This window comes from Rhinatrema bivittatum, chromosome 4, assembly GCF_901001135.1.
Source record: "Rhinatrema bivittatum chromosome 4, aRhiBiv1.1, whole genome shotgun sequence".
In the NCBI taxonomy this organism is placed as follows: domain Eukaryota; kingdom Metazoa; phylum Chordata; class Amphibia; order Gymnophiona; family Rhinatrematidae; genus Rhinatrema; species Rhinatrema bivittatum.
Genome location: NC_042618.1, coordinates 344,892,994 through 344,911,728, shown reverse-complemented (window position 1 = coordinate 344,911,728; position 18,735 = coordinate 344,892,994). Strand labels below are relative to the sequence as shown.

The window sequence follows — 18,735 nt, the reverse complement described above, 5'->3', positions numbered from 1 at the left end:
CAGAAGTAGATGATAACAGGCACCGAAGCAGGGAGAGCAGGCCCTCGAGGAGCGAGTACCTGATCCTAGTAAGGCACCTGAAAGAAAGCAAAGGGCCCCCGAGGAGCGGGTACCCAGGTTAGAGATTACCCCAAAGGGCAGAGAGAGGGATTCCAGCGGCAGCACGGAAGCGGCAGAGTAGCTTAGACCGGACGAGTCCAATCCTTGCTAACTCAATGAGTTAGCAAACAAGCGTAGGCTAAATACCCAGATGGCGTGACGTCACTCGAGGGGGACGCCCCCGAGGTTCCAAGACGTGGGTGGCTTGCGCATGTGCACCCTAGGAGGCCCTTAGGAGAAACATGGCGTGAGGCTTTTCCATAGCCATTCCAGGGTTGCCGGAGAATGCGGCTTGCAGACGTGGCGGTAGCCATCTTCCCAAGGCTAGCGGGGAGAGCGGAGAAAAAGGTGAGGCACAAGGGTCGAAGTCGTCTGAGACCGACGGACACAACAGCAAGTACCCAAACATTAAATGAATAGATCCCAAGCTTCTAATCCTTATTGATTAATAGCAGTTTATGGACTTCTCTTCTAGGAACTTATTCAAACCTTTTTTAAACCCAGCTACACTAACTGCCATAACCACATCCTCTGGCAATGAATTCCAGAGATTAATTATGTGTTGAGTGAAAAAGAATCTTCTCTGATTTGTTTTAAATGAGCTACTTGCTAACTTCATGGGGTGCCCCCCTGAAATTAGCAAGTAGCTCATTTAAAACTCTTAGCGCGAGCTCCTAGGTTACCAGGTTCCTTAAATCACTAAATAAAAAGTAGTTTATTTATTGTTGCTTGCTCCCAGCTGAGATTCTTTTTTTTTTAAACTGGGATAAGTGGAAGGAATGGACTTTAAGCTGTTCAGCACCATAAATGTTGTAATGGCAGATAATTAACTATTGCCTGCAGATGACCTTGTGGTTGACAGGTGTGTCTGTAGCCTTCTCAAAAATAGAAACTGGAAAAAGAAGTGTGCGTCTTTTATTATGGTCACACCCTCTGTTTTTTAGAGCTCCTTCCAAAGCCACAATGTGGAAGAATCTTTATGAAAGAAGCAAACTATCTTCTTCTACTTGTCAAGAAAGTTTGGTGGCTTTCTCGGTGAGTTACAAATTCTTTGTTATGATTTGTGAAGACACCTGCACCCAGAAACTCTCCAAATGATGGCTGCAGAACTGCAAAGCAGAGAAAACTGCTGAATGCCTCAACAGTTCAAGGGTATTCTTGAGGATGAGATTGTACTGGGTCATATCTTAACTCTCCATTAACCTTGAATTCTGTGTACAATTCTGGTCACCGTATCTCAAAAAAGATATAGTTGCGATGGAAAAGGTATAGAAAAGGACAACCAAAATGATAAAGGGGATGGAACAGCTCCCCTATGAGGAAAGGCTGAAGAGGTTAGGGCTGTTCAGCTTGGAGAAGAGACGGCTGAGGGGGGATATGATAGGGGTCTTTAAGATCATGAGAGGTCTTGAACGGGTAGATGTGAATCGGTTATTTACACTTTCAAATAATAGAGGGACTAGGGGGCATTCCATGAAGTTAGCAAGTAGCACATTTAAGACTAATCTGAGAAAATTCTTTTTCACTCAACACACAATTAAGCTCTGGAATTTGTTGCCAGAGGATGTGGGTTAGTGCAGTTAGTGTAGCTGGGTTCAAAAAAGGTTTGGATAAGTTCTTGGAGGAGAAGTCCATTAACTGCTATTAATCAAGTTTACTTAGGGAATAGCCACTGCTATTAATTGCCTCAGAAGCATGGGATGTTCTTAGTGTTTGGGTAATTGCCAGATTCTTGTGGCCTGGTTTGGCCTCTGTTGGAAACGGGATGCTGGGCTTGATGGACCCTTGGTCTGACCCAGCATGGCAATTTCTTATGTTCTTATAATTGACCAGGTGATATTTTTGTCTCTATAGAGGGGATAATGAGCATCTTTACCTCAAAACTGATGGTTCAGCTCTCCTCTGATTAATGAATTGAAAGCTATGAGATGGATCAGTATGTGAGTGGGAAGTGACAGTCTATATGATTTGTGCATTTAGTAAGATTAAAAAAAAACCAAAAACATTTTCTCACTTTTCCTGGACCACAGCCTCCAATGTTGCTTTGCCTTCGAAGCTAGGAGATGGAAAGATGAGGGGGGTACCATGAACTGACATCACCATAGTGCCCCAAACAGATCCAAGGCAGTGGTAGAGGGGTGCAGGCATGGCACTCCGGATAGGCTGCAGCAATCCAGAGGGACAAAGAGAGAGCAGTGAGGTCAGTGGACAGTCTCCAATCTCAACACAAGTGGTGTCTGGAACCCACAGGCAAAACACAGAACTTCACTCCCGAACCAGTGCATACCAAATCAATTACAGCATCCCCTACTGGGCACAGGGAGATGTGTCTACCCTAGTCTTCAACTGCTTCGGCACTCACCTTCCAGTCGAATCCCAACCTCCTGCCAATCAGGTTGGCATTGTTCACAATGTTATGGTGGGAGAGAGTGGCTCCTTTTGGGCTTCCCGTAGTTCCCTGAGACAAACAAAATTATTGTGCAATTATATTCACTGCAGTGTAAAACCATCATGACCCTTGTGGTTGCTCATGAGGAGTTGGGATCCAGCCAGGAATACAAACAGAGGCCAAACTCCAACTGGTTCCACACAAACAACTCTTTATTTGCACACAAAAACAAAATTACAGCATAGAAGTCGCTTATCTCAGTGCTATTATCACAAACAAATAAATGCAGACTTTCTGCTGGCTCCTGCCTTCTCTCTCTCTGGGGTCTCTCTAGCCCTCTGGGCCCTGCCTTCTTATCTGCCTGATAATCCACCCTAGCCCAGAATCCCCTGCTGGGCTAGCTCTTAAGGAGGACTGGTACAGATAACTGTGGCTGGTCCTTTAAAGTGTTCTGTGGGGGTTTGCTATATAATCCCTCACAGCTCTCTAGTCTGCAAAATTCAGAGCTGCACAAAACCTCCAAAGGTAGAGCTAAAATCACACCCAAACCAGAATAAAGATTGTTCATGCAGTATAAAAAACAATGTCATGGGCCAAGTATCTCTAAACATTTGTCTGTTTACATGGTAGAAGAATTCTGCAGATTGTACTCTCATGTAACCTGTCCACAATATCACTGAACCCTGAGTGACACCTACTAGTAGCTTGTTAATCACCATCAGGCTGATCCAGTACAGTGCGCTCCGACAGAGCGCACTGTTAGTGGGCATTTGGACGCACGTTTTTGACGCACTAGCTTTACCCCTTATTCAGTAAGGGGTAATAGCGCATCCAAAACGCGCGTCCAACCCCCCCTGAACTTAATAGCGCCCGCAACATGCAAATGCATGTTGATGGCCCTATTAGGTATTCCCGCGCGATTCAGTAAGTAAAATGCGCAGCCAAGCCACACATTTTAATAATTTCTCCGGGCACCGGGAAAGTGCACAGAAAAGCAGTAAAAACTGCTTTTCTGTGCACCCTCCGACTTAATATCATGGCGATATTAAGTCGGAGGTCCCGAAAGTTAAAAAAAAAAAAATTTGAAATAGGCCTGCGGCTTGCGGGTTGAAAACCAGACACTCAATTTTGCCGGCGTCCGGTTTCCGAACCTGTGGCTGTCAGCGGGCTCGAGAACCGATGCCGGCAAAATTGAGCATCGGCTGTCAAACCCGCTGACAACCACCGCTCCTGTTCGAAAAGAGGCGCTAGGGACGCGCTAGTGTCCCTAGCACCTCTTTTTACCGCCGGGCCTAATTTAAATAAATTTATTTACTGTATCGTACGCTCAGGAGAGTGGCCTGTGCGCTCGCCAGGAGAGCAGGCGCTCGCCCATTCTCCCGCGTTTTTACTGTATCGGCCCAATAGTATGCAGTCATCTGTTCAGTAAGACAGGGAGAGGGGGTGATGGAAGACAGACAACAGTAGTTTGCAGGTACTCACAGATGTAAACTGGATGTTTATGGGCTCTTCACAGCTTAACTTGCTCTCAGTGTCTCGAAGTTGTTTCATGTAGCTGGTGCTCCCTGCTTGCATCACCTCGTTCATCTGAAAAGTGCCTGGCAGCTTGGTATCCATCATGATCACTGTGGTCAGCTCAGGTAAGCTGTAAAGAAGTGAAATTCCATCAGCTGAGCCTGGAAAGTTGAGAACCAGGGCTGCTGTTAGGTGGGGTTAGCAGGAGGGGGAAACAAAAGCCTGTCATTCTATAAGCCACAAAAAAATGTTTACAATCAGTCTCAGAACCTATTAAATATCAGAAGCTAAATGGAATGTTCCATTAGATAACGAGGAACCTGATGAATTGGAACATAGGACACTGTCCTGTTTGACTGACTTAATTTCAATACATATTTTAATTATCTTTAAAAATAAATTGAATAAAAGATCCCCAAACAAACAATAGCCACGAGCAAATGCAGACAGGGAATGTATGGCCAATTATTTCTACCTGTGTCAATATAAAAAGTCACAGATGAACTCCTCCATATAGGCTATTAACTTCAAACAAATGCCCTGTTGGTGGAAGATTACTGATTAAATATCTCAGGAAATATTTACCTCACAAACATGATCCATAAGGCTTTCCAATGGGATGTATCAGGTCTTCACAGGACGAAGTGGCCAAGTGGTTAAAACAATTAGTTGATAATCCATTGGGCTTTGCACATGTGCGTTTGAATCCCATGCCCTTCATTTTATATAAAATAGCTGGGTGGGAGCCAACAGGTTCTAATGCCCTAGAAACCAACTGGGTCAATGCTGCAGGTTGGTAATAGCCAGGTACTATAGGAAAATTGGTTCTTACCTGATAATTTTCGTTCCTGTAGTACCACAGATCAGTCTAGACTGTGGGTTATGCCTCCCTTCCAGCAGATGGAGACAGAGAAAAACTTGAAGAGGACCCCTCTTAACTTGGAGCGCCACCTGCATCTCTTCAGTGTAAAGAATATCCAAGCAGATTAAAATAAGATCAAACCAGGAGCAAACATGGATCAAGCAAGGTCAAAAATAGAGAACTTGGAACTTCAACTAGTAAACAAATTGTTGTCAAACAGTGAATGAGAAGAAACCTGTAGCCTTCTATAGTGTTCTGCAGAATGAAGTATTGTCATAGAGGATTCGCAGTGGACTCTCAGGAAAGAAATACCCTCCTCCGAAGGGTGGGCGTCTGGACTGATCCATGGTACTACAGGAACGAAAATTATCAGGTAAGAACCAATTTTACTTTCCCTGTACGTACCCGGATCAGTCCAGACTGTGGGATGTACCGAAGCGTCCCTAGTTATGGTGGGACCCCGAGAGTCCCGCTCGAATGACAGCACTGCCAAAATCACCAGCGTTTGGCGCCTGCACGTCCAGGTGGTAATGACGAGCAAAGGTATGTATCATCTTCCAGGTTGCCACTCTGCAAATCTCTTGTGGCGATACCAACTGACATTCAGCCCACGAAGCTGCCTGGGAACGAAGCGAGTGGGCTTTCAACCCTTCAGGAACGGGAAGACCACGACAAATGTACACAGAGGAAATAGCTTCCTTCAACCATCTAGCTATTGTCGCTTTAAATGCCTTCTGTCCTCTCTTATGCCCACTCCATAAGACGAACAAATGATCGGTCGACAACTGAAAAGGGTTAGTGACCTCCAAATAAAGCAATAGTGTCCTTCGAACATCGAGACGTCTCAACTCTTTGGAATGCGGAGCGTCAGGGGAGGAATCTGAAAAGGCTGGGAGCTCCCAGACTGACTGACATGGAAGGACGAAACCACCTTTGGTAGAAAGGAAGGTACCATTCTAAGAGAAACTCCCGAGTTAGAAATCCGCAAGAATCCGCAAGAAGGGTTCTCTGCACAACAGATATCCGCCGGGCTGAGCAGATAGACACCAAAAATGCTGTTTTCAAAGTGAAGTCCTTTGGCGTGGCCCTCTTAGAGGTTCAAAAGGTGGGTCACACAAAACTCTCAGTACCAAATTGAGATTCCACGAAGGACACACTGGTCGGATTGGGGGGTGTAGATACTTCGCCCCCCGAAGAAAACGAACCACATCTGGATGCGAAGCGAGAGACTGTCCATGAACTCTACCTAAGGCTGATACTTGAACCCGAAGGGAACTGAAAGACAAACCTTTGGCCAAGCCCTTCTGCAAGAACGCCAAAATATGAGCTATCGACGGCGAACGGGGGGAAACACCCTGCTCTCGATACCAGGTCTCAAAAACCTTCCAAACCCTGATATAGGAAAGGGAAGTAGAGCTTTTCCTAGCTTGTAGCAGAGTAGTAATCACAGCCTCTGAGTATCCTTTCTTCCTTAATCGCCGCCTTTCAAAAGCCGGGCCGCTAGACAAAAGCAATCTGCCTGGTTGAAAAATATAGGCCCCTGATGAAGCAAATGTGGAAGATGTCTGACTGGTGTCGAACCGAGCCCCCCAAAAATCCATGATTTGAGAAGAAAGAAGCTTGCTTTTGGCCTGATTGACCACCCATCCGAGAGACTCGAGAAGACTGAGGACTTTGGAGACAGCTTCCACACAGAGCTCCCGGGACTTCGCCCGAATGAGCCAGTTGTCCATAAGAACATGCCATACTGGGTCAGACCAAGGGTCCATCAAGCCCAGCATCCTGTTTCCAACAGTGGCCAATCCAGGCCATAAGAACCTGGCAAGTACCCAAAAACTAAGTCTATTCCATGTTACCATTGCTAATGGCAGTGGCTATTCTCTAAGTGAACTTAATAGCAGGTAATGGACTTCTCCTCCAAAAACTTATCCAATCCTTTTTTAAACACAGCTATACTAACTGCACTAACCACATCCTCTGGCAACAAATTCCAGAGTTTAATTGTGCGTTGAGTAAAAAAGAACTTTCTCTGATTAGTTTTAAATGTGCCCTATGCTAACTTCATGGAGTGCCCCCTAGTCTTTCTATTATCCGAAAGAGTAAATAACCGATTCACATCTACCCGTTCTAGACCTCTCATGATTTTAAACACCTCTTATCCCCCCTCAGTCGTCTCTTTAGTCTTTCCTCATAGGGAAGTTGTTCTATTCCCCTTATCATTTTGGTAGCCCTTCTCTGTACCTTCTCCATTGCAATTATATCTTTTTTGAGATGCGGCTACCAGAATTGTACACAGTATTCAAGGTGCGGTCTCACCATGGAGCGATACAGAGGCATTATGACATTTTCCATTTTATTCACCATTCCCTTTCTAATAATTCCCAACATTCTGTTTGCTTTTTTGACTGCCGCAGCACACTGAACCGACGATTTCAATGTGTTATCCACTATGACACCTAGATCTCTTTCTTGGGTTGTAGCACCTAATATGGAACCCACATTGTGTAATTACAGCATGGGTTATTTTTCCCTATATGCATCACCTTGCACTTATCCACATTAAATTTCATCTGCCATTTGGATGCCCAATTTTCCAGTCTCACAAGGTCTTCCTGCAATTTATCACAATCTGCTTGTGATTTAACTACTCTGAACAATTTTGTGTCATCTGCATGTCCAGGTACGGGTGCATCTGCGGAGGGCTGCTGCCATGACTACCATTATCTTAGTAAACGTGCGGGGCGCTGTGGCGAGTCCAAAGGGCAGGGCGGAGAAATGAAAATGTTTACCGAGAATCTTGAAACGAAGATACTTCTGGTGAGCTTTGCGAATAGCTATGTGCAAGTACGCTTCCGTGAGATCCAAGGAAGCTAGAAATTCGCTGCTGCGTACCGCTGCAAGGACCGACCTTAGAGTCTCCATTTAGAAATGCAGGACTTTGAGCGCTCTGTTGACTCTCCTGAGGTCCAGAATAGGCCAGAAGGATCCTTCCTTCTTGGGAACCACGAAATAGATGGAATATCTTCCCTTTTTCCACTCGGCCTGGGGGACGGGAACTATAGCTTCCAGGGCAATAAGACGTTCGAGAGTCTGCCACACGATCTGTGCCTTTGTATGAGAACCGCAAGGGGAGACCATGAAGAGAATTCGAAAAGGTTGAGCAAATTCCAAAGCATAGCCGTGCTTTATGATGTTAAAGACCCACTGATTAGTGGTTATCTTGGCCTACTCCTCGTAACCGCCCCCCCTACATGAGGTATTGAGGGATGGGCCGGCCGCATTTCATTGAAAGGACTTGGAGTCGATCGTGACTGAAGAGACTCAGTCTCTGGAGGGTCGACGTCCCCGAAAGGAAGAGGACCACGACTGTGGTCTCCCCGCTGGTTGTTGCTGACCTCCAGTGTGTGCTCTACTCTGACGAAATCTTCATTGGCCACAAAAACACAACCTAGCCAGCGGGAAGCCTCTGGAGGGCTTGGGTCGATTCTCTGGGAGCTTGTGCAGTTTGTTCTTACCCAGAGACCTGATTATTTGCTCCAAGTCCTTGCCGAAAAGAAGCTTTCCCTTAAAGGGCAGAGAGCTTAAATGAGCCTTGGAAGAAACATCTGCTGCTCAGTAGAATAGCCATAAGAGTCGCCTTGCGGTCACCGCAGACGCCATAGTCCGGGAGGACGTTCTCAGGAGATCATACAGGGCATAAGCCCCATAAGCCACCACCGCCTCCAGACGTTCTGCCGAGTCCTCCGGAGGAAGGTCTCTGGAAGTCAATAAATGCTGGACCCAACGGAGGCTAGCTCGAAGCATGAAGCTGCTACATACCGCCGCTTGTATACCTAACGCTAAAACTTCAAAGATTCACTTGAGAAGAACTTCGAGCTTTCTGTCTTGAAGATCCTTAAGGGCCGCTGCCCCAGCCACAGGAATAGTGGTCTGCTTAGTGACTGCTGACACGGAAGTGTCCACTTTGGGAAACTTCAACAGTTCCAGGGTCTCCTCAGGCAAGAGGTAAAGTTTATCCATAGCCCGACCCACACGGAGCCCAGCCTCAGGCCCATCCCACTCTAGTCATCAATTCCTGAACCATGGGATGAAAAGGAAATGTTTTTTCTGGGCCTCGCAAGCCAGAGGCTCACAAGGAGCAGGGCGTTTTGGCACCGCTCGGCTCTTATTAGGAGTGTGTTTTTGCTGGTCCACCGAACCCTGGGGGAGCACGCTTTGCAGAAGGTCAACCCCGAGTTCCGAAAGGACCCATGGAACTAAAGGATCCAATTCCTCCCTTTGAAAGAGATGAAGTACCTTAAGGTCGTCACCCTCAAGGTGGGACGGCTTCCCCAGTTCTTCCTCAGATTCAGTTCCAGAAGGAGGAGGTGGGATGAGAGAAGGGTCCGAAGATCCCATGGGTGCCCCATCAGGAGGAGTAGAACAGCCCGCAAGGGAGGAGTGCCGAAGCTTCGCAACGCGAAGGGAGGTCTGGGGGTCCTGGTGCTTAGGCAGCTTCTGAGGGGACTCTGCAGATTGCTGGGCTTGAATTGCCAGAAAGGCTTTGTGCATTAAAAGCACAAAATCCAAGGAAAAGGAATTATCTCCGCCCCCTTCCCCCCCCCCAGGGGATCAGGCAGTGGATTCAGAAAATCCTGGTCCTGCTCATCAGGATCATCTGGACTGGCTGGCCCAGGAGACAAATCGGGGTGGGGGGGAGAAATCCCCTCCACTCACTGCACAGGCCTGCGCAGCTAAAGAGTCTAAAATGGCCGCCGTTCCCGCGCTAAGCTACAACGGAGCAGCCAGAGGCTCACGAGGAGCAGGGCGTTTTGGCACCACGTGGCTCTTATTAGGAGACTCCGGTCCTGGATCCGAGCTGCCCTCACCTACGGAGAAGCAGCATGAGCAAAGACGTGCACGGGAGAGGCGCAAAGCCGACTCCCCGCAGGCAACGCAACGGGTTGGACGCGGCATGAGAAAAAAGTAAAAGAGAGTCGCAAGGAAAGCAGAAAGGCAGCAGCGAAAACAAGGATGGCCTGCCATAAAACAACCCCGCCTGTACGTAAAAAGTTAAGAAACAGCCGTGGTATGAAAAAATAGAATGAAGGCTGACAAGCTGCTTCCTGCCCCTTTGCTTTTTTTTTTTTCAAAAACGGACCGAGGGAGCACAAGAAGGGAGGAGAGGGACCGGACCACCGGTATCTCCACCCCAGGCGCCTTACCTGAAGGAGCCCCCTGGGGTCACCAACCCCAGCTCCTGGATCCTACTACCAGAGGGGATAGTCCAGTTAGGACCTGCCGACCCTCTGGGAGGATTAGGGTAAGTTGCTTGATCTAGTTTGCTCCCTGACTCTTTCCTTCTTTTTTTTTTTTTGTGAAGAGATTTACTTAACCACACAGAAAGGTCAAGCATGCAGGGATTGCCACCTCTATCTGCTGGAGACAGAGAAACACTGAAGAGATGCAGGTGGCGCTCCAAGATAAGAGGGGTGCTCTTCAAGTTTTTCTCTGTCTCCATCTGCTGGAAGGGAGGCATAACCCACAGTCTGGACTGATCCGGGTACATACAGGGAACCAACAAGGCCACAGGCAATTAAATGTTAGGGCAACAACCTTGCTATCTTTAGTAGCTGTTTAGATTGTTACAATGCTTGATGGGAGGGACTGGGTGCTGGATTGAGTATGGAAACTTGTATTTTCATATACCCGATAGAGCAGGGGTCAGGAACCTTTTTGGCTGAGAGAGCCATAAACGCCACATATTTTAAAATGTAATTCCATGAGAGCCATACAATATGTTTAAAACTAAATACAAGTAAATGTGTGCATTTTATGTAAGATCACACTTTTAAAGTACAATAAGTCTCTGAAAATATTACACCAGGCCTTAAGACACCAATACATCTCCTATTAGGAAAACGGACCAAGTCAGGCTGCTATAGAGTCCTACACAGAAACTACACGCCAGCAGAAAACCTCACCTGAATCACGTGCTGTCCCTCACCTAACATAGAATAAAGAGACCAAAACGCATAACAAGAAGCATGCAGACAAAAACTGAATTGGAAACTGCAACAAGCCAGAGTCTCTGTATGCAGTGTAACAAAGGAAAAAAGAAACATCACACATCCTTATAAAACAAATCAAGAAATATAAAATCATCAGCAGTAAAACTGTACTAACAAAAAGAACATATTTCAAAACAGCTGATGAGTGGAATATCCAATAATTAAAAACTCATATAAAACATTTCCAGATACCAACAAAATATTTCAAAATAGCAGACACAAAGATCCAGTAATGAAAAATAATAAGGATACAAAAATTTTTTTGCTCTACATACCTGGGAACGTTTGATATCCAGGTGTCCTGAGATTGTTCTGAATTAGCAGGAGGTGGGGTGGTTTGCTTGGAACTTTCTCCTCTCTCAGTCACATACCAGCGCTCTCTCTCACACTGGCTCTCAATGACACACCTATACACACATGCTCTCAGTCACTCACATATACAAATGTTTTTTCTCTCTCACTTATATAGGCTCTTAATTACACATTTACACACATGCTGTCTATCTTTTCACGCTTACACACACACAGGCTTTCAATCACATAAATACATGCTGTCTTTTTCTCTCACACACAGACTCTCATTCACATGCTTACAAACATGTCCTCTCTTTCTCTCATTTACACACAGGCTCTCAATCACATACTCACATGCTCCCTCACCTAAATCAGCTCTCAATCACACACATACACACATGGTCTCTCTCTCTCTCATTTAAACACAGGCTCTCAATCACATACTCACATGCTCCCTCACCTAAATCAGCTGTCAATCAGACACAGACACACATGATCTCTCTCTTACTTATACACACAGGCTCTTAATCATACATACACATGATCTCTCTCACACACAAAGGATCTCAATCATACACACATACTCTTTCAAACAAACAGGTTTTCAATTACAAACTTACACATACAGGTTCCCAATGGTAAACTTACATTCATGCTCTCTCTCTCACAGGCAGGATCTCAATCACAGACATACTCTCTTTCACATATACAGGCTCTCAATCATTCACATACATGCAATCTCTCACTCACACACACAGGATCTCAAACACACATGCTTGCTCGCTCATTCATTCACTCTCTCTCTCCCCCCTCCCCCCCCCCCCCCCGGAACTCGCGGCAGCAGCAGCCACCTCCCAACGCTAACCTCCTTCATTTTCAGCCCTCGCGGAGGCGAAGGCGGAGTCCCATCGGCCGCGGTTGAAGATTTTCATTTTCCTCCGAGCCGCGCTGCAGTCTTCTTCCCGTCGGACACTAGCGTGCCTGCGCGGGTCTTCCGCGCAGGCACCCGATGCTCTCCACTTCCTCTTCCGGGCCGCGGGAAGAAGAGAGCACCGGCATGCTCTCTTCTTCCCGCGGCCCGGAAGAGGAAGTGGAGAGCATCGGGTGCCTGCGCGGGAAGACCCGCGCAGGCACCCGATGACTCCAGCGCTGGGCACCCGGGCTGACACCCGATGACTCCCGCGCAGGCACCCGGATGACTCCAGTCGGCGTGCTCTCTTCTCCTCCCCCCCGCGGCCCGGAAGAGGAAGTTGTGAGCATCGGGTGCCTGCGCGGAAGAAGAGACCACGCTAGTGTGGTCTCTTCTTCCCGCGCAGGCACCCGATGCTCTCCACTTCCTCTTCCGGGCCGCGGGGGGGGGGGGGGGGGGAGAAGAGAGCACGCCGGTGCCGCTGACTCCAGCTGTCCTGCCGCGTTCCGCCCGGGCTGACAGCATTTTAAGCCCGGGCGGCAGCGGGGAACCGCGAAGTATGGCGACACTTGTCTGCGAGCCAGATGCAGCCCTCAAAAGAGCCATATCTGGCTCGCGAGCCATGGGTTCCCGACCCCTGCGATAGAGAATCAATGAGGAAGAAGAAGAAAAACTGATTTTGATAAGGAACGATATCCTACAAGAGGTCAAGCTTCTATGGCTGGCAGCTGAGATCTAGACTTATCAGTGTAGACCAGAAACACTGTACAGACCAATAGGACTAATTCATTTTTATCTGTTTTCATCTACTATGTTACTAAAAATGCCTCAAAATATTCAGCTATACTAATGATCTTTCCCTCATAGATTGAGAATGTAAAGGTTCTTAGTTCTATCCATTCCTTTGTTTTGCCTGGGTTAGTCTCATTCTTTATTATGAAACACAATGCTATACAAGGATCACACAGCTAACACAGAAAAACCCACTCTAGTGTATTACCTTCTAATCCACTATCCTAGGAACATTACAACTCATACTACACATAAATTCTAATCTTCCTCCAAAACCAAAACAGTGAAAAATCAAAACTACTACACTATCTGGTAGTTTGGCTGGTTAGATAGGGTAGCTTTGTGGGGGTGGATAAAAATAAAGGATGGAGTGATATAAAGGGTGTCAGACCTTTGGGAATAACATATCTGCTCTGTTATTTTATCCACCTAGTTTTAATAGCCTTAATAAAATTGATCATTTTCCATTCTATACAGATGTGGATGTAGGCTAATAAACATCTATGAGTGCCTGATGGTTTTTTGCCCCTATCACTCTCTTATCTGCCAGTGGGGAGCACTGAGAGGAGAGGATCTCCTTGCTGGTGGCTGAAAGGAATCAGTAAGTTTTGCTTGGGAAATTTTTTTTTTAAGTATTGGGGAGAAGTCAACAATTGGGGTATATTATTTAGAGTGTTTGTGTTTTTAATAGTCATTAAGGCAGCTAATAAGCAGAAAGTGTGTTTGTCAGCTTTTAAACTAGAACAAAGGGGAAAGCCGACAGTCGCTCAGCAGTGCATGGTTCGGAGGGAGGTATCTTAAAGGATACTAATGATGCACTAGAATTAGGGCATCCCAACAGTGAGGTTCCAATAATAAGAAAAGTAGTCCAAGTGCCTGCAACTAAAAACTTCCAGTTTATCCCTTTCAATTAAAAAGCAGAATGAAAATACAAACAAAAAACACACTTTGAAATGTTTGTATGCTAATGCCAGAAGTCTAAGAAGAAAGATGGGAGAATTAGAATGAATAGCAGTGAATGATGACATAGACTTAATTGGCATCTCAGAGACCTGGTGGAAGGAGGATAACAAATGGGACAGTGCTATACCGGGGTACAAATTATATCGAAATGACAGAGAGGAGCATCCGGGAGGTGGTGTGGCACTTTAAGTCCGGGATGGCATAAAATCCAACAGGATAAAGATCCTGCATGAGACTAAATGCACAATCGCATCTTTAAGGGTAGAAATCCCTTGTGTGTTGGGGAACAGTTGTTGCGATTCCGGGCCGCCCCCGGAATCGCCACTCACCGGCTCGCGGCTTGACGCGGATCCCGCGCTCCCCAGGGCCCCGGGGACGCCGCCGACCACAGGCCCGGCGTTCCCCCAGCTCGCCCGGGCCTACAGCCGCTTCTGCTGCCGTTCCCCTGCCTCGCCGGAGCAGCCGGCGCCTCGCGGCGCTAAGCCCCGCCCCCTAGACGCACGCGCGCGTCTCTTTTGCTTATTTAAAGGGGCCAGCGCGGGAAAGCCTTGGGGACGCCCCTGATGATGTCAGATGCCTCCAGGGTACTTAAACCCTGCAGCCAGGCCTAATCTTCGCCTTGCAACGAGGTTCCCAGGCTTGCTCCTGTCTCCAGTTGCTGCGTTCCTGCTGTCTCGGCTTCCACTTGGTTCCTGACTCGGATTGGCGTACGTTTCCTCTTGGCTTCTGACCCCGGACTGGTATTGGATTTCTTCTGGCTTCTGACCTTGGACCGGCTTCCGTTGACCCCCTGGCTTCTGACCTCGGACCGGCTTCCGTTGACCCCCTGGCTTCCGACCCCAGACCGGCTTACGTGGATTCTCTGGCTTCTGACCTCGGACTGGCTGACGGTGATCCATCGGTTCCTGACTCCGGATTGGCGAGCAACGACCCTTCGACACTCAACCTTGGACTGCAGCGGACCAGGCCCCCGTGGGCCCTCCTAAGCCCCAGCGGCCGGGTTCCTACGGGCTCCTCCTGGGGGGACTCCGGCTTCCAGGGTGAATCTCCTAAGTCCCAGCGGCCGAACTCCTACGAGCTCCTCTCGGGGGAGGATCGGCTTCCAGGGCGAAGGTTCTCTCAGCACAGTGCCAGCGCCTTCATCACCGCCTTCCTCGCCAGAGCTCTTGGTCGCATAGAGCTCCCAGGATTCCACCTTCGACCAGCCGCTAGTCTGTCAGCTCCGCCTCCCGGTCGGGGTCGCTGCTACAAACATCTACAGCAGCTCCTCTTCCGGCTCCGGGTATTGCCCAGAAGCTGCAGCACAGCAATCCTGCCTGGATACCTTGATGTCTGCCGTCCAACGCCTGACGGACCGGGTAGGAGGGACTTCTGCAGCTCACTCCGCAGCTTCCACGTCTCAGATCCACTCAAATTCCCCTGTTCCAGTACAGATGCCAGCACCTCCTAGGTACTCTGGGAATCCGAAGACCTGTCGGGGATTCCTTAATCACTGTTACATTCGTTTTGACCTCCTGCCAGCACAGTTCACCACAGACCGAGCAAAGACGACATACATTATTTCTCTGCTGGATGGGAAACCGTTGACTTGGGCTTCCTCCCTTTGGGAGCGCCAAGATCCCCGTTTAAATAACCTCGTGCAATTTGTCAAGGCTTTCCGCAGGATATTTGACGAACCATCCCGGGCCTCCACAGCTGCCTCAGAGATCCTTCAACTGAAGCAAGGAAATCGCCCCCTTGAAGAATTTGCAATGGAATTCCAAACCCTGGCCAGCTAACTGGGTTGGGGGCGAGGACAGCTTGCATGGATCTTCCTGGAGGGTCTGTCTTCTCGGCTCCAGGATGAACTGGCGGCCCGAGATCTTCCGGACGACTTGCAGGAACTTATTGAATTGGCCGGGCGCGTGGACCGGCGTATCCAGCGCCGGTTCCGAGAGCGAAGGCCCGCCCAGGGGCTCTCCGTCCGTCGGACCACTCCGCCTCGAGCTCGGCCTTCACCACCTGCAGCCACAACTCATCTACAGAGGAACCTATGCAGTTGGGCCGCGGCCCTCTATCTTCCGAGGAGCGCAGACGCCGCCGTACCCTTAGGACTGTGTCTTTACTGCGGGGCCCAGGGGCATTTTCTGGCCCGTTGTACCGAACGGCCGGGAAACGCCCGAACCTAGAGCTCAGCGGGGAGTTGACTCTAGGCAACATTTTCTCCCAGCTCCCCATGCACCGTTCCTGTACGACTTTGCCTTCCAGAGGGAGACTTCGACACCCTAGCCCTAATCGACTCTGGATCCGGGGGGAATTTCGTCCTCCAGGAGCTGGTACAGCAGCTAACGCTCGAGGTCCGTCCGCAGGAACCGCCTGTGCGGGTTTCTTCCATTCAAGGGAACCCCCTTCCTGGGTTAATTCCACTCGCACCAGTCCTCTGAAGCTCCAGGTTGGAGTCCTCCACCAGGAGGAAATCTCGTTTCTTATTCTCGAAAAATCCATCCACCCAGTCATCCTGGGTCTACCCTGGCTTAGGGAACACTCCCCGGTGATTGATTGGAGGTCCCTTCAGATCGTCTCCTGGAGTCCGGCGTGCCGCCGTCATTGCCTTCCCGCAAGCCCACTACAACCGTCTCCACTCTGCACAGCCCCGTTAACGGTTCCTCCCCAGTACCATGCATTCCAGGATGTCTTCTCCAAAGAAAGGCAGAGCTGCTCCCGGAGCATCGACCATTTGATTGCGCAATTAATTTACTTCCAGGAACTACACCGCCCCGTGGGAGAGTTTACCCTTTGTCTCTTGCCAGAGACCCAAGCCATGTCAGCCTATATAAAGGAGAACTTGGATCGGGTTTTCATCAGGCCATCGAAAATCCCCGGCCGGAGCCGGGTTTTTCTTCGTGGGAAAGAAGGATGGGTCTCTTCGCCCCTGTATAGATTATCGGGGCTTGAACCAGATCACTCGCAGGGATCGTTATCCGTTGCCTCTGATTCCGGAGTTGCTGGGACCGCCTCCAAGGCGCTCGCTGTCTTCACTAAATTGGACCTCCGAGGCGCCTATAACCTCGTCCGCATACGCCCTGGGGACGAGTGGAAGACCGCTTTTAATACCAGGGACGGCCATTATGAATACCTGGTCATGCCTTTTGGCCTCTGCAACGCCCCCGCGGTATTCCAAAACCTGATGAACGAGGTGCTCCGTGACTTCTTATACACTTCCGTCATCGTATATTTAGACGATGTACTGATATATTCTCAGGACCTCGAGGCACATCGGCAACATGTGCGCCAAGTTCTACTGAAACTAAGGGAGAATCGTTTATACGCCAAACTAGAAAAGTGCCAATTCGAACAGGAGTCTCTGCCATTCTTGGGGTATATTGTCTCCTCCACTGGCTTCCGTATGGACCCCGACAAAGTGAGCGCCATCAGGACCTGGCCACAGCCGTCGGGGGTGAAAGCACTCCAACGATTCTTAGGATTCGCTAATTTTTACCGACAGTTCATCCCGCATTACTCCAGTCTGGTAGCCCCCCTGACGGTCCTTACACGAAAGGGCGCGGATGCGCGAAACTGGTCCCCCGCTGCTACACAGGCCTTCCAGGATCTCAAGGACGCCTTCCTACAGGACACCTGTCTCCATCATCCAGATCCTCAGCGTCAGTTTATCGTGGAGGTGGATGCCTCTGACGTCGCGGTAGGGGCGGTGCTGCTCCAAACCTCCCCGGCAGGCAAAACCTGGCCTTGCTCATACTTCTCCCGTAAGTTCTCACCGGCAGAGAGGAACTACGGGATTGGGGACAAAGAATTACTGGCCATAAAGTTGGCCTTTGAGGAGTGGCGCCAGTGGTTGGAGGGAGCTCAACATCCGGTTCTGGTGTACACCGACCACAAGAATTTACAGTATTTGTCACATGCACAGAGGCTCAACCCTCGGCAGGCCCGGTGGTCTCTCTTTTTTAGTCGGTTCGACTTCTCGCTTCGCTACCGACCCGCAGCCAAGAATGTTCGGGCGGATGCTCTCTCCCGCACTACCGAGGTTGAAGATGGGGAGAAGAAACTCCTCAATACATTCTAGATCCAGCTAAAGTGCTACTGGCGGCCACGGAGCTGGGTCCCGAAGGGAAGACGGTGGTTCCGGCTCGTTCCCGGAGAAGAGTCCTGGCATGGGCACACGACTCCCTGACGGCGGGCCACCCCGGAGTTACCCGAACCCTTGACTTGCTCACCGAGTTCTACTGGTGGCCAAGAGTGAGGGAGGATGTTCGGCTCTATGTCCAGTCCTGCCCCACATGCGCTCAACAAAAGCCACTTCCGGGCCGCCCCTGGGGCCTGCTCCAGCCACTCCCTATTCCCACGGAACCGTGGTCCCACTTATCCACAGATTTTGTGGTGGACTTGCCGCTCTCTGAGGGGAAAACCGTGATTTGGGTCACCGTTGATCGGTTTTCGAAGATGGCACACTTCGTCCCGCTTCCCAAGCTACCTACGGCCCCTGAGTTGGCTGATCTATTTGTTCAACATATTTTCCGATTGCATGGCCTACCGTCGCATATCGCCTCAGATCGAGGCCCGCAATTCACAGCCAAGTACTGGAGGGCGTTATGCAGGAAATTCGGGGTACAACTGGATTTTACCACGGCATTCCACCCCCAGGGTAACGGACAGGTGGAACGAACTAACCGCTCCCTGAAGACATTTCTCAGGGCCTTTGTAGATGAGCTTCAAGACAACTGGGCCTCTCTCATCCCCTGGGCGGAATTCTCCTATAATCGCCACAAGCACTCCGCTACACTACAGCCTCCCTTCCAGCTAGTTTATGGGAGGGTGCCTAGACCTCCGTTGCCATTACCAGTGCAGGTTACCTCCCCGGCGGCAC

At 49.2% G+C, this 18,735-nt stretch overlaps 1 protein-coding gene across 4 annotated transcripts in view; it reads right to left on the bottom strand.

Annotated features, from left to right (window-relative positions):
- Nucleotides 1-18,735, bottom strand: part of LOC115090928 (acyl-CoA synthetase family member 2, mitochondrial-like) — a 140,933-nt gene that overhangs the window by 75,847 nt on the left and 46,351 nt on the right. For all 4 annotated transcript variants that reach the window (XM_029600619.1, XM_029600615.1, XM_029600617.1 and 1 more), the window contains exons 6-8: nucleotides 3,971-4,133; nucleotides 2,462-2,557; nucleotides 2,114-2,262 (exon numbers count right to left, since the gene is read on the bottom strand). In XM_029600619.1, coding sequence (XP_029456479.1) covers nucleotides 2,114-2,262; nucleotides 2,462-2,557; nucleotides 3,971-4,133 — 408 coding nt within the window. The remainder of the gene's footprint in view (nucleotides 1-2,113; nucleotides 2,263-2,461; nucleotides 2,558-3,970; nucleotides 4,134-18,735) is intronic.